The following is a 22576-nucleotide window of genomic DNA, read 5'->3' as shown; positions in this document are numbered from 1 at the left end:
GGCACCTCGTCTTCCAACATCAATGGAGTCAGCATCAGCGTTGGCATTCTGAGAACTGCTGTGGTTCATGGAACCAGAGTCGGAGCCAGTATGGGTGCTGTGGAAGGTCCGGTGATGGGTTCAGAGGTCCAACTGGTGCCAAGGGCGAACCTGCTGGCAGTATACCAGATGTAGGGCCTGTCGGCTCCTTGGGGCTCGCAGGTGCACCAGATGGAGGCAAAACTGATCTGAAGAGTCAGAGCATGGCATTGTGGAACTCTTCAATCTGCGGTGGTGTCACAGATGGCCCCCGAAACTCTAGTTGTGCTGGGAGTAGTTGCAGGATGAGCTCCGACATCAACCGACTTCCGGAAAGAGATTGAAAGGCATGGTGTGCTCTTGCGCCTTCTCAAGAGTATGAGAGTGGCAGGAAGGGGACACATCCCACCTGGACTTTTTATGTTTTTTTCTCTGACTTAAAGATTTGGAGCGCAATGATGAGCGACCTCTGGATCGACTCCTATGACTTCTTGAGCAGGACTGAGACCGTCCCTTGAACCTCGACATTCACTAAGTGGAGTCTTCTGATGCTTGGCTACATATAGCTTCCCCTTGGGGCCTTGTATGGCCTTCGGGTTTATCGATGCAGTCATTGAAGGCCTTAGAGTTGTGTCTCGACTCAAGGCACTACAGGAAAACCTGATGAGGATCTGTCAGACTTTTCTTTGTGAAAGTCCTTACAGGGGTTGAATCCTTTTACCTTGGGAGGTGAAAATTACCTTGCACACTGAAAAATGCATGTTAAAAAAAATGACTTAAAGAGATGAAAGGTAGCTTTGGATTAGGGTCTGAGGCATGACAAGAAAGGAACTGATGTCAGTGGGCCCGATTCACAGAACTAACTTAAGACAAAATCCTAAACTTACTACCATTTTGGTATTCACAGGAGGCACTTAATCATTTTGGTATTCACAGAAGGCACTTGCTCAATTCGTTATTCACATAAGTTAGGAGTCCTAACTTTAGGTCTCCTAAATGCCTTCTGTGTATACCGAAAGTCTTAAAGTTAGGATTTTTCTCAATATTACGAGTCCTAAAGTTAGGAGTCCTAACTTTACTTCTCCTAAACTGAGAAAAATAATAACTTTAAAACTTTCAGTATTCACTGAGGCATTTAGGAGTCCTAGAGTTAGGACGCCTAACTTCTGTGAATAACGAAATGAGTAAAGTGCCTTTTGTGAATACCAAAATGAGTAAGTGCCTTCTGTGAATTCCAAAATGGTAGTAAGTTTAGGATTTTGTTTTAAGTTAGTTCTGTGAATCGGGCCCATAGCGAGGGAGTGATGGCTCTATGCCCCACCTATTATTTGCGAGGAATAGCGTGGTCTGGTAGGCTTCGACCTAAAAAGAATTTACAGATTCACCTACTCGGCCTTACAAATTCAAGGAGGAATCCTGGGCAGAAGAGGTAGGGGGAGTGGGTGGCTAGCCGGTTATACCACGCTGCCTTGGAAGGCCACCATTCCTAACATTAAAATGCATGCCAGGGATAGGTTTATCAATATCTCTCTTCATTTAACAATATAAAACAAAAAATAAGGGTACAGGCAGAGCATGGGATATTTCTAACCAAGCAACTGTTTTGTGAGTTGGAGCTTTCAGCCCCTATAACATATTGGTGTTTTACAGATCATAGGCTTGAAACTAAATAGTTGTTGCAATCTGTTCCTGAAATATAAACAGTAGCAAGTTTAGATATCTGCAATAAAACTAACTGATCCGCGACTTGAGATTTAAAAAGACACAGTAGCCAAGGGTTCACATCTTCAATTCATTTATAAAAACAAAAACAGCTGTACCAGCATCTAAGCATTCTTAAAATCTTCACTCAAATGTAAAAAAAATGAATTTAATTGGGAACTGCCTAAACAACTATATGCTTAAAGTATTTAATTCACGAAGGAAACATTGTATACATAAATCCACAACAGCATGGACAGAGAAGTGAGGCTGTTAAAAAGCTTTATTTTAAGTGGGTATCAGAAAGTCCTTCAAATGCAAACTAGAGACCACAGAATAATAATACCAACAAAGTGATAAATTCATTAGAAATGGTAAACTGGTTCTGTGTTTTCATCCATTATATCTCTACACCATGTTGCTGTGGAAATCGCCCCAGCTAATAATCTGTTTCAATAACTGAAAAGCAAATAAAAAAAAAAAAGACAAAAACCCACATTACATTTGTCTGAAACCTGTATTTTAGAAACTTCAGATGGGCCCATATGTACTGCAATGAAAAGCAGTTTGAACTGTGGCTGATATACTCGTGCTCACATGTTTACTTTATTATTATTATTTGTAATCCTGTATGGGGTTTTCATTACAAGCAAGACAATCGCCCAAAGAGGTTGGAATTGTGTTTCCTCCTTAATAATTTTCAAATTGAATGCCTAAAAAACTTTTTTGACTACTGGAAGATAATCGAATATGGCGGTACCACGGGAACGGAATGTTGTGGTAAGGAAAAAACCTCTGTTCTGAAAGAATACAAAAAATATATATTTAAATAACCCTAAATGCATAAGTTGAAGGTTGGTATTTGTTAATGTCTGGCTGAGTGATACCTCGATGTTGCTGATAAATGTTTACTTTGCATTCAGCTGGTAGCTGATGTTTGACACAGAAAGAGTTAACTGTTGAATTCTTAAGCTGTGAAAGCCTACTTGTCGATTTATGTGCACAAACCATACTCGCCTCTCCAATCTCCTGGACAAACTTCTGCCTCCACGTTCTCCTTTTCTCTCACCAGTTTACGGACACTTATTCATCCTTACATTTTGTGATACACATGTCGAGGACCAGACACTTTGAATGCTGCTCAGTAAATTTACCTACGAGCAGCATGCGGGTTTGGAGAGGAGGGAAAACATTAACCTTGAATTTACATGAAATTTCGATTCCAAAACAGGTCTTGAAAATTAACTGTGTGAGGACAGGTCTCTAATTCAAAGTTTAAACTTAACATCTCAGAATAGCAAACCCCACTCCTTGACAGAAAATGTATTTGAGGTATCACTTTTCCCAAGTTAAACCTTCTTTGGGACTCTTTTTTTCCCACCAACTATCACACTTCTGGGAAGATGTGCCAGTGTTTATTAGCTTCTTCATTAAAGATACTTTCACTGTAGCAGATCTACACATCACAAAAAGCTGAAGGACCATTCATGGAAAGTATATTTGTGTCTGCCTGAATCTTTAAAGAACACATGCATCATTGACAGTCCCATGTGGCACATAAGAGATTTCAGAAAACTAGCGGGACAAGAGGTCTGCACTTGCTAGTTCTTACATATATACAACCCTAGAATGTAGTCGCAGTGAAACCACAGATAAGATGGCTCCCTCCCCTGCTAAAATCAAAGGAGGGATTTGATGAGCTACTGAACTGTCCTTTTGTATTTTTGACGGTGCCAAAAAGCATGAACTACGGCAACTTCTTGAGACTGATAACCCAAATTCAAGATTTAACAGGTAAAGCAGTGAAACTAAAGAAAGGCCAAAAGGGTCTCAAAACGACTGTATGTCATCCAAAAACTGGTTATCCGCAAACTCTGAATTTTGTACAGCATCGCACTCCACCATAGACTCAGCCTTTTGTATAGCATCGCACTCCACCATGGGGATGTCTTCTGCAGGCTGAGTTTCTTCAGTAGCCTGAATTCCAGCCACAGGCGTATTTGCCGTAGAGCTGTGCAGCTCCAAGACAGACTTGAACTTTGCAAGGGTTGCGTTTGTGCGAACCCCTAAAGGATCAAAATGAGTGCGGCTAACAAGAAATCCAGCTTGTGTCAGATACTGCAAAAACTTGTTCAATCTGCAAAAAAAAAAAAATAATAATTTTTTCCATTGACTTTGACTAAAAGTAGGAAGACTGGTTTAAAATTTAAGAAGTGCAGGGTCCTTACTTTGGTGAATTCATTCCACGAATGCTGTGTCTGTGGATGCTGTAGTAAAAGCAGGGGTGCTCGGAGCGTGCTTCAAACTTCTGACGTTTTGTCCCTGACTTAAGGATTTCAATATTTTTCCTCTTGCCTAAAACATATAAAATGTCAACAGTATTAAAGAAAAAGTTCAAATTAACAGCCACAATGAAAAATAAATGCGAACTAGGTCTTTCTACGTTTAGCGTTATTTTTCCCTAATACTATATAATAACTAAACACAAACAGACCAAGCAAGGGTCAGAACCCTTTTTCACCTACAAACTTGAAGAAGCTTGTTTAAAAACTTAGAGTTCATGACGAAATTTGCAAAGTTCAAAACCACAGTGGAAGACAGTACTTCAAAAGCAGTCTTTGTATAACCAAAACTCAACAAAAACATTCTCAGTGGGTAAATTCTCCAGAAAAAAGTATATGCAGGTATATTCTTCCACACCAAAAAAAAACCTTTTTTGTAAGGACATTCCCACCAGGCTAAGTTTTGCATAGATTATCCAACTTAGCAACTTTTGAAAAATGCGTAAACTTTGTATCAGGTGTCAGTGACATCCACTACTTTAGCTCAAAAAGACCCATCAGCCTGCTGATGGGTCAGCAGGATATGCGGGTACCCCTCAGATTCCTTTGTGTGAATGTCTAGAGTGAATGTACAACTGTCACCCTCTCTCAGACATGGATTCCACGGGTGGGCAGGTAGGAAGAGAGACAGAATGGTGAAGAAAGAAAAAAATATCCATTTTCAAAAAGTAGCATTTTCAAACCTGCAATTTAAAAACCATCCTATCTAAAAGGTGTACTTTTCAGTGAGTTCAGGGACTCCAAATCTCTATCTCTTCCTAATCGTAAGTTACTCTTGTAAGAGGTTACAAGGCAGCTCCAATGATACCATATGGGTAAGATCGTTCTTGCAATTGTGAAAAACAAAATTGGCAGCATTTCACTTTTAAGACATAAAATACCACAGTATGTGTCTTGCTTTAAAATACACTGCACTCTGACCAGGGGGCTACCTAGGGCTGACTTAAGGGGGGCCTTACATGTAGTAAAAAGGAAAGATTTGGGCCTGGCAAGTGGTTGCACTAGCAAGGCTGATATGACAATTCAAAAACTGCAGACACTGCAGCGGCAGGCCCAAGACAAGTTTGCAGTACTACACATGTGGGTGGCACAATCAGTGCTGCAGACCCTCTAGTAGCATTTGAATTTCAGGCACTGGTCACATGCAGTGCACTATACTAGGGCCTTACCAGCAAATCAAATATGCTAATCATGAATAAATCAGCCACTAATACGATTTGCACAAGGAGCGCTTGCACTTTAGCACTGGTCAGCAGTGATACGTGGAGAAGTGTGGCTCAGGGGTTAGAGGCAGCAGACCCGGAAGCTGAGATCGGTCCTGGACCAGGGTTCAATTCCCCGCCTCGGCGGGGTCTTGGGCTAAAAATTCCACGGACTCGATAATTCTCGCCCCGGTGCCTCCTCGACTCACGGGTTCACACTCTGCGACTCTGGGCAATAGCTTGCTTAATCTCCACAACGGCCCCTCGCGGCGGGATGCCTAACTTTCACCTTGTGGATACCCTGCTATCTCACAGGGGAATACCAGGAAGGGTTCCCTAAGCAAGCGCCGGGAAACCCACTGCGGGTAGCTGTGCGCTATATAGGCTCAACTACATTTACATTTACATATAGTGCCTAGAATCCCAAAACCAGAAAAAACAAAATACCAGTACATAGGCAACAAGCATTTGCAATGCAATAGGTCTTGCATTACTGAAAGTTTGAGCTATTGCGATGCGCATCTGTCATACCCACACATTACATAAGGTACGCATACACAGAAGAGACAGAGCGTATACACACACACACACACAGAATAGATCAGGTATACACACAGAGGATGCAGAAGGTACACATCACAAAGTAAAGAGTTCGTAGTAACCAACAGAGCAAAAAGCGGCTACAACGCCAAAGTGGACACAAAATGTGTGGCTCCTGAAGATACAGAGGGTACATAGATACGGAAAACACACACGCACACACACAGTGGATACTGAGGGCATATGCCAACAGAGGATACAGAGGGTCTATGTCCATAGAGGTTTCAGAGGCAGTACACACAGTGGATACAGAAGGCATGCACCCACACAAGACACAGAACATACACAACTGCAGAGTGTGCAGGCACATAGAAGATACAGAAGGCACACGTACAGAGGGCGCAGAAGGTATACACTGATTTAGGATGGAGAGGCTATACACCCACAGATGGCACGGAGGGTATACACACAGAATACAGAACACATGCACCCATACAGGACACTGAGCATACACTACCAGAGTACAGGCACACACAGGAAACAGACGTACATACCCACAAGAGATGCATAGGGTATACTCTCAAATGGAATGGAGAGGGAATACACACAGAGGAAACAGACGGGTCACCCATATATATACACCCACAGAAGACAGTGGGCAAACACCCACTGAGGATACAGGAGGTAGAAATCCGCAGGATGCACATACCCACTGAAAGTACAAAGGCACGGAGGGCAGACAACCACAGAGCCCTGACAAGTCACACATACGCCTTCTTCTCTAAGAGGAGTTGCATTACATTAGTCTGTGACCTCCTGGTGCACCAGCCTCACCCGGGTGTTAGAAATGGCGATTTCCGGTTGGCTAAGGCTTGCGCCAAAGCCAGGCAGAAACCACCACTCTAGTCAGGGCAAGGGTGTTACACGCCAATGATAACCCCTGCTCACCCTCTAGGTAACGTGACACGAGCAGTAAGGCTAATCCCGGAGGCAATGTAGGTTAAGTATTTGCGCCCGCACCCAGCAACAACACCCAAGGCCCACCACAAAGGAAACTCCACACAACGTTATATATAAAAATAGCCTTTGTATTATACCAAACACATTAAATAATAAACACACACTTTACAATGTGCCATAGGCACGGGCAGAATTTACAGGGGATTATGTACATGGGACAGGGCCGCGTGGACCATTGTCAGGAATAAGCACTTGGTAGAACTAGCACTTTGTAGAAATAACACTTGGTAGAAATAGCACTTTTAGAACCTAGAATACTTGTAGGAATAGCGCTTAGAACATAGAACAATTGTAGCACCAAATAACAAGGGTAGAACACAACCAGTAACCACTGGTAAAAGGTAAGTACCACCTACGCAATCCTAAACACTTTAGGCAAATATCACGCAGGGAACCATGAACTCACTAGCATCACCTATACTAGAAAAACACCCTCCTAAGCATAAAATACATTTAGGGGTATAGGCAACAAGCATTGCATAAATCACATTAGGAAAGTATCACCTTTGCGCAAAAATCACATGAGGCAAAAACAGGTACCCCACGCAAGGGCCCAACACAAACTGTCCCCCAGGCCAACCTGGCCTCTCAGGGGCGAAACGCCCTGTGTCCAAAATGTCAGGGCAGGCTGCGCAGGCAGCCAAAGGAAGATTGGGCAAAGCCTAAACGAAGCAACTGCCCACTAAGTGCTGGGCAGCTGTAGGACTGAGCCTGGCACCAGCGTGCCTCCTGGCTCTCCTTCTGGGGGCATTTTCATATTAATTGTTTGCTATAATTTCTTTTCAAAACTCTCCTTCTGGGGGTCCCAAATAACCAACAGTGCCCAGGAACACGTGGGAGCCTTGCAGGCTCTAGGAATAGAACAACTGTGCCCCCTGGAGCCTCTCAGGCTCTGTCCACAGAAATGCCCCAATCACGTGGGCGCCTCGTGGGCTCGAGAACAATGTGCCCCCAAATCAACGTTGGAGCCACGGGGCTCGGAATTGCCAATGAATGCCCCCGGGAGCCTCGTGGGCTCTGCAACAAATATGGCCCCATTAGAGCCTCGTGGGCTCTGAATAGACTATGCTCCACACGTTGGAGTCCTGCTCGGGGGACTCAAGAGAACAAAGGAAATGCCCAGATTCGTTGGAGTCCCTCGTGGACTCTGAAGAAATGCCCCCACACGAAGAGAGCACACTGGGGGGCGGGGCGGTGGTCACCGGCAATGTACCCCTACGCCCCCTCTACAACCATGATCACCGGGCCCCACTCACCGGCTCTCCAGGGCTCATCCTTATCCCGGGGCTGCTCCTGGGCAGGGGCTGCTCGGGGGGCCCCTCCTCCAGGCCGGACTGTCGCGGGGATCTCCCTCTGTAGCAGGGGAGCTCCGCCGGTTCACCGGGCACGGCTGCTTCCGGGGCCTTCTCCTCGTCCCCCGGCTGCGGGAGCGGGGCTTCCGGACCTAGCCTCAGGCCGGCAGCCAATCACAGCGCGGCCCGGGGAATGACGTCACAGGGGTGTCCCGGGCCGGCGGTGATTTCTCTTCCTCAATATGGGGTGGGCTTCCGTAAAATAAATATTAAAACGGGGAGGGCCCCCGTTAAAATGCACGAGTCCCTGGCGGGGTGGGCACCCGTCAGGGGGTCAAATATAAAGGGTAAATATGCTGCAATTCTGCAGGGTGGGCACCTGCTCTGGAATGGAGAACAAGGGGGATCCCCACGCCAGGGAATCCCTCTGGAAAGGGATCGCCTCACTAGCGGCGCCATGCGCTATTTGCGAGGGGGAGGCCAGCGCTTTCCAGGTGCTGGCAGGCCACCCCAGTCCCAAGGGTCCAGTGACAAAGTCTGAATCAAGAATGAAGGCAGGGGGGCAAAGGCTGGGCCCAGGGGCCAGCTCACAGGGCCCTCCAGGCAGGGAGGCAGTCCCTAGTGGCGGTCCTCCTGGTGCCCAGCAGCAGCAGGCCCCCTCCAAATTAGGATCAGCAAGAGAACATTTTGCATGGGGACACAGCCCCTTTTTATACACCTAACACCTTTGTCTCGGGGTGCAGGGTGGGGGAAGACTTTTTTTTGGAGCACTCTGATGTGCTCAGCCCCTCTTCCTATTCACTGGCCAGGCTAGGGTCAACAGTCGCACCACAGGGGGCGGAGCCAGCATTGTGTGGGGAAAGCCCAGCCCTATTCAGGTCGCAGGTGCACTCCTCCCTCACATCAATCATGCAGATCCCTCCACTCACCACCGGGGCAGACCCATCCTGACTCCTGGAGCCAGGCTCACCAGCCAGCTCCAGCCAATCACAAGCCACACAGCCAATTCACATAAGTTACACAGACATGCCAACTTCTAGAAGTGGCACTTCCACACTAGACACAAAAACGCCACACACATCATCGTGCAGCATTCACTCTCACGAGTTCGCACATACCAAACTCGCCCCTGCACTCCCGACGCACCAGGAACTACCAGGGACACATAAATTCCCCATGCATTCCTATGGGAGGTCAGGCCAACCTTACCACACGCACGCACTTTACCCTGGGACACAGTGGTAAAGTGCGCAGAAACCAAAAATCACTAACACCAGGTCACAATTAAAAGCAAAAAGTTCAGGGGTGAACCTGCCAGAAGGGCCAAGTCCAACGCTGGGCAATAACAGGCCACAATGCCCACAGATGGGACTCCCTCAGTGGGGAGTAAGGCGTGGATGCTGTCCACGTATGCCTTTCAATACAATGATTACAATACACGATGCCAAAACGTATTGTACACCGTGCTTTCAGCTAACGTTGCAGCTTCATGGCGCTGTAAGATATGTAATTGCCCATCGGAGCAGACCTCTTCATTGACCCAGGAGGAGAAAAGCATCCATCAGCCTTGTGGGTACACACCTGGGACCTGCAGGCTGCAAGTGGCCCACTGCAGCAAGCGATAAACTCACTGAGCTATTTCCAACCAATCCCACCTTTCCTCAAAAACAGAAAAAGCCACTTCAGCTTTTTAGGGGTTTTGCGTTTTTTTTTTAGTGTTTTGTGATATCTTTTTAAATATTTGCCTTTTTCATTATATTGTATTCAAAATAATTAATAATATTAAGTGCTGGACAATAACGAGAGGGGCGAGAAAGAGAGCCCGCTGCAGAGAGGGATACCGCGCGCGCGCGCGAGCGCGAGAGAGAGAGAGAGTGATACAGAGAGAGAGAGAGAGAGTGATACAGAGAGAGAGAGAGGGATACAGAGAGAGAGAGAGAGAGAGAGAGAGAGAGAGGGAGGGATACCGCGAGAGAGAGAGAGAGAGGGAGAGAGAGATACCGCGATAGAGTGAGAAATACCGAGAGAGAGAGATACCGCGAGAGAGAGATACCGCGAGAGAGCGATACAGAGAGAGAGAGATACAGAGAGAGAGAGATACAGAGAGAGAGAGAGATACAGAGAGAGAGAGAGATACAGAGAGAGAGATACAGAGAGAGAGAGAGAGATACAGAGAGAGAGAGAGAGATACAGAGAGAGAGAGAGATACAGAGAGAGAGAGAGATACAGAGAGAGAGAGAGATACAGAGAGAGAGAGATACAGAGAGAGAGAGAGAGAGATACAGATAGAGAGAGATACAGAGAGAGAGAGAGAGAGAGACCGGCACAGACAAAGAGAGAGACCGCGTGAGAGAGAGACCGCGAAAGAGAGAGGCCGCGAAAGAGAGAGGCCGCGAAAGAGAGAGGCCGCGAAAGAGAGAGGCCGCGAAAGAGAGAGGCCGCGAAAGAGAGAGGCCGCGAAAGAGAGAGGCCGCGAAAGAGAGAGGCCGCGAAAGAGAGAGGCCGCGAAAGAGAGAGACCGCGAAAGAGAGAGACCGCGAAAGAGAGAGACCGCGAAAGAGAGAGACCGCGAAAGAGAGAGACCGCGAAAGAGAGAGACAGGCTGAGAGAGAGACAGGCTGAGAGAGAAAGCGTGAGAGCGACAGAGCGAGATAGAGACCGCGAGAGAGAAACAAATGTGGCTACAGGGAGATACTGCCATAAAAGTGGGTCACAGAAAGATTGCTGCAGAGAGAGCGAGGGATTGCTGCAGAGAGAGAGAAGGCTGTAGAAAGTGCTGCCGCCAAAGAGAGAGAGAGAGAGCAAGAGAGGCTGCCGTTTTGTTAGAAGGTATTACAGTGCAAGCAGAGACAGAGTACAGTGCTGTTCGTAAGCAGACAAACTGCGTGTGCTGTATGTGAGCAGAGACAGGCTGCAGTGCTGTTGTAAACAGATAGATTCCACTTGCTATTTGTAAGCAAGGATTACAGGGCAGGTTAGAAACAGACAACAGTGCTAGTGCTATTTGTAGACAAGGATTACAGTGCTGCCACACGTGAAAAGCAGGATTCTGCGCATAGATGGACTCGCCGCTCTTGCCACATAATCTACCGACTGCTGCACATGTGAGAAGCAGGATTTTGTGCAGAGATGGACTTGCCGCTCTTGTCACATAATCCGCCTGCCGCACATGTGAGAAGCAGGATTCTGTGTAAAGATGGACCCGCTGCTCTTGCCACATAATCCATCGCCTGCCGCGCATGTGAGAAGCAGGATTCTGTGCACAGATGGACTTGCCGCTCTTGCCACATAATCCACCGCCTGCCGCACACTTTGCAGATTTCAACAAATAATGTTTCTCATCCGGTAGATCAACAGTGATTCAAGTTACTGCACAGAGGATGCGGCGCTGGGTCTGAAATATTTGTACATGTTTAATCTTCAATTTTAGGACATGGATTGGTGCACTCAGGGCAGGAAAGGTTCTAATGGCACATCAACAGGGAGAGATGGGCTGGGGGAAGAGCCACAGTCTGCAGAAAGAAACTAGCACTTAAAGTGCCTCAATTGACTTCAGAGGGTGGGAAAGCGCTGGCCTTTTAACCATGGAAATGATGCTTGTTCACTGCTCACACACCTTATGTTCGCTGCGCGGGAGGCAGTTCAAAGGGCCAGGAGAGAAAGCCCAGACGTGTTGACTCTTTCAGAGTTCGATGTCTTGAATGCGAAAGGGCCTCCCTAGGGGACACAGACATGATAAACATGAGAGGTCCCACAACCCAGCAGAGCTGTCCCTCTGACAGAGGCCCTGCAGTGCGAGCATGAAATGCAAGTTTTAGACAGTCACTCGGATGCGCTGGGTATAAGAGGCCCTTACAAGAAGAGTGTACAGGTATACAGGGGTGATGCAGAGTGCAACCCTACAGCATTCCTACAATCTATTTTACTCTGGGAGGCAGTTCATAAAACAGTGTTTCTGTGCTACAGTGCAGGGGAAAAATAAATTTCATTATTCGCGAATAACATTGTGTACAAGAACTGAAACACTGAAGTGTTCTGTTTTAAGAAACGCATTTCAATAGAATTGAGATTTCTTTAGTATCGAACTCTGTTATATGGTCAAAATAGCTATAAAATAATATCACAGAACACTCCACGATAATGTACCTTTCAATTCATAATGAGAAACATCATCTGTAACCAAAAAAAAAAAGAGTGGTGCGCGCGCGCCACAGCGAGCCATGTGGTTTCAATTATCGTGCCCGTGTCTTGGCACGATAATTGAAACCACATGGAGGCCGGTGCGCGTAATATACACCCACATAGGTCATGGGCGGAGCGATGCGCCCGCCTTTGGCTAATTGCGTGCAGTCTTTTTAACAAAGACGCACGAAAAAGGCAAATAGCGTGGCCCAAAAGGAAAAGCACACACACGAGCGTGTGCGATTCCTAGGGTCGTTTTCAAACCCCCTACAAAAAGTCTTGCACTGCACAAGCACTGCTGCACACTTCGACGCTAGGCGCAAGACCTAAAAACAGGAAGTCAGAAGTAAAGGGACAGGGGAAAAACACTCCAAAGATGACAGGTCTAACACTGAAGGTTACGCAATACAACCTTGACATCTAAGATAAGATAAGATAAGATGTAAAAGCGAACAATGGACCAGACCCTCAATGATGAATAGATGCCATATGTGAGCTCCAAAATTGTTATTATGTAACTAACAACGTGTTGAAATTAATACAAGAGTTATTTGAAAAAAATATCGGGGATCAGAAAAAAAGTGTTTTATACTCCACATCCGACAGCATCATCTCCATAAGAACATGAAGGAGTTGGACTAGAGGACCTGCATGCTGCCAATCTAACCCAGGAAAGAAGATTCATGTCAGGAGAGAAAAGAGGGTGAATACTCACTGCAAATTTACTGTGATTCAAGCAAGTCCAGAGCATCTCAAAAGTGAGTCTGTTCTAATAAAGTATAGGAAGGAGTGACTAAACCAGCCTTTGTCAAAGGTAGAAATTTGGATGCATGATCAGACAAGAGCAGTGGAGTGTGCCGAGGATTGTAAGAGATGAGCAATTTTAGCTATGAGCTGCCTGGAGTTTACAGCGTTGTACTGTACAAGACCGCAAAGGCCATCTGCATGAGAAACGAGTTATCTTTCTGGTGGATTCCTATCTAACCGTGGACCCATCACCTAGTGAAGATCCCCAGGCCCCAGTCTAGATCTGGAAACTCAAAGCACTGATCCGGAGCGCCGGCAGGTAGAAAAGTGCAAAACTGTCAATGTAATTGCGCTCCGGAAGTGACAGAGGCGCAAACAAGTGGCACCTATGTGGGCTGAAATCAGTTTCTTTTTTTAATCTGTCTGCTTCATCAGAGGTGGAGCTTAATGACCAATTGAAAAAACAGTGTACCAATTCTTAGAGAAGGTTGGTTCAGCAACCAGCCATGGAGAGATACAGAAAGATACTTTTTGACAGTGCCCAAGGCAGAGCCCTGAAGGGCCAAAGATAAGCAGACAAGTGAACCATGGATAAAAGTGCAGAAAGGGGTTCAACGGCAGGTGCATACAGACTTGGTGGAAGGACGCCTGGCTGACAGAATAACATCACAGACTTCGGGAGGAAGGTTGAAAGCTGGCAACTGTTGCCGCTTAATCTCCATGCATGCAGGTGGAGGGTGCACAGGTTTGGGTGCAGAACCCTAACCTGTTCCTGCAACAGAAGATCCTCCAGAAGAGGCAGCCATATTGGAGGACCAATGGATCTGCTCAACAGCTCGGGATACCAGACTCGCCGTGCCCAATCCGTGATCCACATGAATGGCTTGGGCCTGGTCGTTTCTGATCTTCTTGAGAATTCTGGGCAGGAGTGGCATTGAGCACAAGCATTTGCAATGCAATAGGTCTCGCATTTATGCGAGTTTGAGCTATTGACATTGCAAATACCAGTGCCTTTTATTTTTGTTTGAGTTATTAAAACATAAATAAAAGGCATTGTCATTTACAATGACAATCTCTTAAACTCGCATAAATGCGAGACCTATTTCATTGCAAATGCTTGTTTAATGAGCTCCAGCAGCGGAGTGCGGGTGGGGGGGCAAAAATCCACGTACAATGGAGTGCGTGCGGGGGAAGGGGGTGCGAATGGTGTTAATATGCACTGCCGTAGCGATACCTCCTGGATGAAAGATGCCTGCACAAAAATGCTGCTAACAGCACATCACCCATCGTCGCTAACCATTCCGCAAGAGAGATACTCCGTACCAATGGAAATGCAAAGTTGCTGCTAGTGCCACCTGTTGTGTAAGATGGCCAATGTTTCAAGACGCATGGAGAAATCAGTTGCTGGACAATCAACTACAGTGCCTTCCTCGCTGATTTCTCATATGTGCTTCGTGACAAATGAACGGCTCTCCCTGTCATAGCACTGCTCTAAGGCTTTCAATGGAGGTACTGCTACAGGAAGCGTGTCAGTGTGAGAGGCGTTAGAGGGTTTCCTTCTGCATTGGGACTACAGCACCGCCACCCACAAAGCATTTAAACAACGCACTTGTTTTGCAGACCAGCACTGCTTTCCACCTTTCATCTGAACGTGCAAAGCACTAGCAAAACCCACCCTGGAGACGTTGAAGGTTGGCCCATGTAACTGGTGGCGGAGGCACCCGCCCCTGCCCCGTATTTCCAGTTTTGGCTCCACACCACAAGATGATGTACAGAGTACACGACTAGTCATGGAATTTTTTCTAACTGGGAAGATATGGATTTTCCACATTTCATCTAGCTTTCATTTGCAACTGTGTCGAGTAATAGACCGATGTGGAAGTGTGGGCAAATTGCTGTATAATATATACGAAGATGTTCAGTACATTTGGTTTATTTTCTGCTGAGGTTTTAACATATTTGTATACCCTTCTACGCTCTATTTGTCTCATCTCTTGTGCTCTTATTCTGAACTTATGTATACCTGAGCCAGTTATGAGAACTGACGACTCTTGGCTGCTACATTGCTCGCGCTGCAGCTTGTATGGTGTCGCACTGTGTTGCAGCGCTGTGCATCTGCTCGTGCTCACGCTGGCTTTGCAGCGCTATACAGGATCAAATGCTCCATAGCATTCCTTCTATGACAGACAGATTCTCCGCTTGTCCACTCGGGTCGCCCCTGCATGTGCATTGACCCGCCGATCTACCTGGCAGCACACGTCTATGGTGGGGCAATAGTCCACTTACCCGGTGAAGGGCCGGACATTTGCCCCCTCATTCCCTCGGCCCGGCCGCACACAAGGACCCCGTCAGACTGTCCGGCCTCGACTGCCGCAAATCGACTGTACATCAGTATCCACTGCGGGGGGGGGGTTAAGGCCTGAGGGAGGGGCATCGACACACCCAGGTAAGCAGCGGGCACCTCTTCCTGCCCCCCGTTTCTGCCCGTGTCCCCCTCAACTACATCCGAAAACAAGCATGCAGTGCTGATGTTTTTGCTGTACTCCGGCAGTATTTGAAAGATAACTTCGTTCGTTTAAGGTCTGTGCTGTGACCGGTTTCTGCTTGTGAAAGAAGGTCGCTGTTGTTGCTGATTCTTCTGTATTGTAAGAAATGGATGCACTGCTGATACTGCCAAGTGTGCGCTGTACAGTCATCCGTGACACCTGCTCAGTAGTTTACATGGAATCCACGTTTCCATGCACATTCAAACACAGGCCGCTCTGCTGAGTCTGCAAGGCAACCCTTGTGAAAATATCTGGTACTGCAGGTTAAAGCGGCCCTGCTGAGAAATACAAAACTACCAATAAAAGGAGCGTCAATGTTTACAAATAAAAAAATAAATATAAAAAAAACCCAAGAAATTAAACCACTGCACAAACAGCACCTGGCTCCTTCCCCCTCCTCCCAGCAAAACCAGCTCCGACAGCGAAACCGAAACCTTCCATGGGGCGGGACTTCCGTCTTTGGAAGCCCGCGCACGCGCCCACGGAGAGAAGCAGTGCTGGTGACGCGGGGCTCCCATGCCCGAGGGAGAGCCCCGCGGAGGCTGCAAGACTTTAGAATGACGGTAAGTGGGGCTTGGGGGGGGGGGCCCTTGTATGTAAATGTATGTAAATGTATAGGCATTTATATAGCGCACTACTTACCCGTAGGGTCCCAAGGCGCTTCGACCGCTGCGAAACCCTTCCTGGCTTCCCTGAGAGATGGTCCCTTAATGGGTATCTCCAGGGTGAGACCAGGCATCCCCGGCGGTCTGGTGGGGCCGTTAGTGAAGATGAGGCAAGCTAATGCCCAGAGTTGCCGAGTGTGAACGCTGATCAGAGTGGGCACCGAGGCGAGAGAATTATCGAGTCCGCTGACCCTGGTCCAGAAACCTGCCGCGCCGGGAATCGAACCCTGGTCCCGGGCCGTCCTCTGCTCTCGGGTCTGCCGCCTCTAACCAGTGAGCCACACTACTTCACTATGTATGCGGCGGCTGGGGGGGAGGGGGGCCTTGTATGTATGCGGCGGCGCTCTTCTATGTATGCAGCGGTGGCGGGGGGGGCTTCCATGTATGCGGCGGCGGCGGGGGGCGCTTCCATGTATGCGGCGGCGGCGGGGGGGGGCTCTTCTATGTATGCGGGGGAGGGGGGAGGTATGAGCGCTTCGATGTATGCGGCGGGGGCTCTGTATGTGTGTGTAGGTGCGCTCCTATGTGTGTGCGGTGCCGGTGAGTGCGGGGAAGTAGGGGGGGTGCGCGTGTGTGTGCCTTCCTTCCTGCGTGTGCATGTGTGTGTTCAGGGAATCTGTGCCAGGGGACGTGCACGGCGCCGTGCTGGGCGTGCGCGCCCACGAGGTCAAATCTCGGCCAGAAAAAGCTTGTGACAGTCTGCTGTCCACATTCCCCCAAAAGTAACTACATAAGTTGTCTCGCATAGACAACAAAAGCTTTGCTTTTGCTTTCGTCTAGCGAGACCTAAAAAGGCATACAGGAGGCCTAAACTCCACACAAGATAAAAAGCGTTTGAGCAAGAGTCACCTCGGAAACTCCAACAAGCAAAACTGCTGACATTCTCGGCGGTAGCATACATTCTCGGCGGTAGCATACAGAACTAACCAAAACTCTCACCACTGCTGAAAGAGACATTGCACCACCTCCGGGTATGGAGATGCCCTTTGTGATTCGCAAGGCATCTTTGGCTGAGTTCCTCCCCTCCGACATTCAGAGATCCCCGCCAGATGCTGCACCACTAGGGAAATGTCCTGATGTTCCAGCCATTAGCAGAGGCATAGAGCCACTTGACACAGGGTCCACAATACCACCCTGTTTGTTGCAGTACCACATGGCGGTGGTGTTGTCCGTGAACACTTGCATCTGCCTTGTATGTATGTATGTATGTAAATGTATTGCGACTTATATAGCGCACGTATCACCCGAAGGCATCAAGGCGCTTGCTTAGGGAACCCGTCCTGGTATTCCCCTGTGAGATAACCCGGCAGGGTATCCACAAGGTGAAAGCCAGGCATCCCGCCGCGAGGGGCCGTAGTGGAGATTAAGCAAGCTATTGCCCAGAGTCGCAGAGTGTGACCCCGTGAGTCGAGTAGGCACCAGAGCGAGAATTGTCGAGTCCGTGGAATTTTTGAGCCCGAGACCCGCCGAGGCGGGGAATCGAACCCTGGTCCACGGCCGATCTCAGCTTCCTGGTATGCCGCCTCTAACCACTGAGCCACGCTTCTCCTTCCCTTGATCAAAGGGTGGAAGGCTTTTAAATGACAAGCGAATTGCCTGAAGTTTCAACAAGTTTATGTGAAGCATGAACGCCGCTGGAGACCAGGTCCCTGATCTCCATCTCACCAGATGGCCTCTCCAGCTGAAGAGTGATGCATTTATTGCGTACATTAGATCAGCTTGGGGAAGGGAGAGGGTTCTGCCACTAACCCAATTGCCACTCGTTAGCCACCACTACGGGTCTTTTGCAGTTCCCTCTGACATCTGAGCCATGTCTGAGTGAGTCCACTGATGCTGCGGGCACTGGGCCTTTAGGTCCCACTGCACAGCCCATATATCCCAGCTGGCATATGTCACTAGCAGGATGCAGGAGGCGAAGAGACCCAATAGCCTCAGAGTCAGTCTGAAAGAAATCCAGGATAGAGGCTGAAACATTGGAATTACAGCCTGAATATCCTGGACTCGCTGCTCGGGATAATAGGCCTGAAACTGCACTGTGTCGAGAATAGCTCCAATGAAAGGCGAGTGACAACTGCCTGGGGTGACCCTATCTTCAACAGCCAGTTGTCAAGGTTGGGGAATACTATAATCCCAGACCTCCGCAGATGAGCTGCAGCCATCATCACCTACAGGATGCTGGTTAAGACCGAAAGGTAGCTCAGCAAACTAAGTGCTCTTGGCCGACCGTGAACTGCAGATAGTGTCTGTGGGCCCGCAGGATGGAATGTGTAGCTATGTGTCCTGCAAGTGTAGTGACCCAATCCAGTCTCCTCAGTTCTGGGGCAGACAAAACTTGGGCAAGCATGAGCATTTTGAACTTCTCCTTTTTCACAGGAAGGCCAAGATCAAGAATAGGACATAGTCCTCCATCCTTCTTCAGCAAAAGAAAGTAGTGGGAATAACAACCAAACCTACTTCCGATGCAGGCACCCTCTCTATGGCTCCCTTGGCTAAGAGAACCTGCACTTCTTGACGGACCAAGAGGAGATGGTCCTCTGTCAGCAGATTGCAAGTGGGTGGCATGGGTGGTGGGGGTGTCACGGAGGGGAGGGAGAAGCCCCTTTGGACTAGCTGGAGTACCCAACAGTCTGATGTTACTGACCCTTCAGTGGGGTTGATGACGGCATTGGATGTTTTCACCATCATGGCGGACTGCTATCACTTCATGGCAGACTGCTATCACTTACTTTATCTTCGGGAATCAATTCAAGATAGGGAGAAATGTCATTCTATATCAGACAGTCATACTGACCTACTATCACCAGGGAATTTGCCTCCTGGACAGCAGTAGCTGACAAGGAAAAAACTCACTATCCAAACACATTCCTTCATTGTCCCTACCCATCTGGTGCAGTACTTCATGGAAAAGTCAGATTATGGGAGCATGTTTGTGCTGCGGATATTTGTGAACCACCATGGAATTGGTTTTGGGATGTTCAGTTAAACTGATGGGAGTGCTCTAATGAATTTTTTATTCACGGGTGGTGGAGCAAGAACAAAGGCCGGTGTCTGAAGTAACCCCTACGACCAGATGTGATCGATTAGGAGTATGGCTTTGGGTGTCCTTCTAGGTGGACCTCTGAAATGATAAAGAGAACAGTTTTCATGTTGGATTGTCAATAGATTGCCAAATCTTTTAGGGTGGGACCGAAATTAAAAGCAGAATTTTGCTGTAACATCCAGTATCAAGCCGACCACCAGGGGAATTTTTCTCTGCTGTCCATCTATAATGTAGCCATCGCTTTCTTGTCTGTCATGGGCAGGGCAGCATCAAAGACTTCACCTTCTTCCTCTTCCATCTCTGCACAAAGCATCACCTTCAGCATTAGGTCAGGTCTAGATCACAGGAGGCCCTGGCAGAGGACGTAGAGATGGTTGTGGGGGTGGCAGATGTTGCTGCTGTTATAGTAGTGATGGTGTTACAGTACGGGACAAGAGATGTTGCTGCCGTTATGGAACCTGGGGTTGATGAACAGAAGGGAAACCTTGCATAACAGATTGTCATTATGGACTACAAAATTGAGTATTAAGTCAACAGGAACATTACCATAGATGGCCCCATGCAACAAGACTCATCATATTTGGCTTCCTCACAGCATTGACCATGATGTCTATTGTGGTGTGGATGGTGATACAGCCAATCGTGATCTTCATCTTCTCCATGGCAGGGTAGTAAATGGTCCTGAAGAACGTTAGAAACCTACTGATTTGGGCCATCACTGTCTTGGCTTTTTTACATTTAGCACATCCAGGCTTTAAGTTGAACCAAAGAGACGGATGAATTCAGAATCTTACTCATCCTATTCAATGTGATTGTCCAGGATCTTTAGCAGGTACAGGTCAGGGATGGTCCCCTGTCACCTGGTCGTTGGATGCTAACAACAGGTTGTTGTTTTTAAGAAATCCCTCACCCACCTACCTGGTAGGTGGCATGCTTCATCATCGCGGCCCAGCTGGATCACCGAGTGCGATCCAGCTGTGCTGCAACGCCTGTCTACAGCGGAGCGGAATTTCTTGTGAAAAGTGACAGTGTTCGGTGTAGTGAAATAAGTGTTAAAAGTACCTATAGGAAATACCCTTTTGAAAAGTTTTAATAGAAGGGTCCTATGGCACGGGTAAAAACAACAATAGGATATAGTAGAGGTAAGCTTCACCGCGCTCTAGACATGCGCAGTTCATTCTACTCCCTTTGAGCCACCACGTCTCGGACTTAGCGGTCTAGTTGAAAAAATACACTTGTTACACGCATACGCGATGACGCGCCAATGCGCCCTCGCAGTGTTTTTAACAAGCACCCGCGACCCAACAGTGTCCGGATCCCTAGCCATGAATCAGGTTATTTTGCCTTGCTAGAGGCGACAAACGTGAGTTACTCTTCGGATTCGGCGGTCCAAACCCCGGCAACATAATCCACCTTCTAGTATGTGGTGAGCTGATATTCACCCTGTGGTTCGCAATGTGTGAAATGTGTGGGAAGTTAGCCTGGCATATGATGTCCACTAGTTCTAGTGGGCACCTTGTACCAGTCTAATCGACCCTTATTGATGATGGTTGTAAAGTCAACCTTATAGAAAGGTATCCTAGTGGTAGCATTCAGGCTAAGACTTCAGTAGGCGAGTTGCACAAGTTACTACTTGTGTAACGATATATCTGTAAGAGACATTAGTTAGTGATAGATTTCTTACCTTAGAATATCCCCAGGCGTCAGACTGGATCCGGAAAATTTTGCGTAGCAATACCACTGCGCACCGGCAGGCGTCGTCCGCGGCTCCGCGTCTGTCGTCGGCGTCGTCAGCGCCGGATTGACGTCGTCGGAGTGCTTAGACGCCGCCCATGCGCGCTGACGTCAGTTCTGATACACAGCTTTTCCGCGCCAGATACGCAGAGCCATGATAGAACCAACACTGGTGCCATGAAACTAGGGCCCTGAACGGGGATGACCTTAACCCTAGATATCGGTTCGCAGAACGGGGAGGATGGGTGGGTCGATAAGGAATCTATCACTAACTAATGTCTCTTACAGATATATCGTTACACAAGTAGTAACTTGTGCATCTGAAAGAGACACGTTAGTGATAGATTCCTTACCTTAGAATAGATACCCCAGCAATACCAACCCCGGTGGTGGGTCTGCGAACCAATAATCACACCAGAAAGTCCTGGAGGACGGAACGGCCAAAAAAGCCATCCCTCCGGACTTGGCTGTCCAGGCAGTAGTGTCTTGCAAACGTGTGTAGCGAGGCCCACGTAGCTGCCTGGCAATTGTCCTGCAAGGGCACTCCCCGGCCCAGGGCGGTGGTAGTCGCCGTGGCCCGAGTGGAATGAGCCCTCAACCCAACAGGGGGCTCCTTCTTAGCCAAGGAGTAACATGCCTGGATACACAAGATGATCCACCGGGAGATGGTCCGCTTGTGCACCGCCTTTCCCTTCTTAGCGCCCACGTAACCAACAAAGAGTTGGTCATTCACCCGGAACTGGCGTGTGCGATCCAGATAGTAAGAGAGCGCACGTTTTGAGTCCAGACGGTGGAGCCTCTCTTCCTCTTTCGAGGGATGTGGAGGCGGAAAGAAGGTGGGCAAGGTAATGGACTGCCCGATGTGGAAGGCCGTGACAACCTTGGGCAGGAAAGAGGGTCTCGTTCGCAACACAACATTGTCCGGATAAACAGAGAGGAAAGGAGGTGTGGAAGAAAGAGCCTGGAGCTCACTCACTCTCCTGGCAGAGGTGATGGCAACCAGGAAAGCAGTCTTCAAAGTAAGAAGACGGAGAGGACAGTTATGGAGCGGCTCAAAGGGAGCACACATTAGGTAAGTAAGAACAAGGTTCAAGTCCCACTGGGGCATCACGAAAGGAACAGGAGGAAACGTGTGTGATGCCCTTCAAAAACCTATTTACAATTGGGGGCTTGAACAAAGATGGCTGATCAGGTAGTCTTAAGAAGGCAGAAAGGGCAGAAAGGTACCCCTTGATAGTGCCCAGAGCAGAGCCCTGCTGGGCCAGAGAAAGAAGGAAGAGGAGAACCTCAGAAAGGGGCGCAGAGAGTGGATCCACAGCCTTTGCTGTGCACCATGCCACAAATCTGTTCCACCTGCAGGCGTATACCGACTTTGTGGAGGGACGCCTGACTGCCAGAATGACATTACAGACTTCGGGAGGCAAGTCAAATGGCCTCAACTGTCGCCGCTCAATCTCCAAGCTTGTAGGTGGAGACTGGACAGGTTCGGGTGGAGGACCGTCCCCTGCTGCTGCGACAGAAGGTCCTCCCGAAGAGGCAGACGAATC

General features: G+C 48.1%; 1 protein-coding gene across 2 annotated transcripts in view; it reads right to left on the bottom strand.

The window, feature by feature from the left end:
* Positions 1–1984: 1984 nt before the first annotated feature.
* The window catches only part of TRMT1L (tRNA methyltransferase 1L), a 522615-nt gene continuing 502023 nt past the window's right edge, over positions 1985–22576 (bottom strand). For both annotated transcript variants that reach the window (XM_078641383.1, XM_078641388.1), the window contains exons 16-17: positions 3948–4074; positions 1985–3856 (exon numbers count right to left, since the gene is read on the bottom strand). In XM_078641383.1, coding sequence (XP_078497509.1) covers positions 3550–3856; positions 3948–4074 — 434 coding nt within the window. In that variant the 3' untranslated portion in view covers positions 1985–3549. The remainder of the gene's footprint in view (positions 3857–3947; positions 4075–22576) is intronic.

Source organism: Lissotriton helveticus, chromosome 1_1 (genome assembly GCF_964261635.1).
Source record: "Lissotriton helveticus chromosome 1_1, aLisHel1.1, whole genome shotgun sequence".
NCBI classification, from domain to species: domain Eukaryota; kingdom Metazoa; phylum Chordata; class Amphibia; order Caudata; family Salamandridae; genus Lissotriton; species Lissotriton helveticus.
Note: the sequence above shows the minus strand (reverse complement) of the source record. Positions and strands in the feature narration are given on the sequence as shown.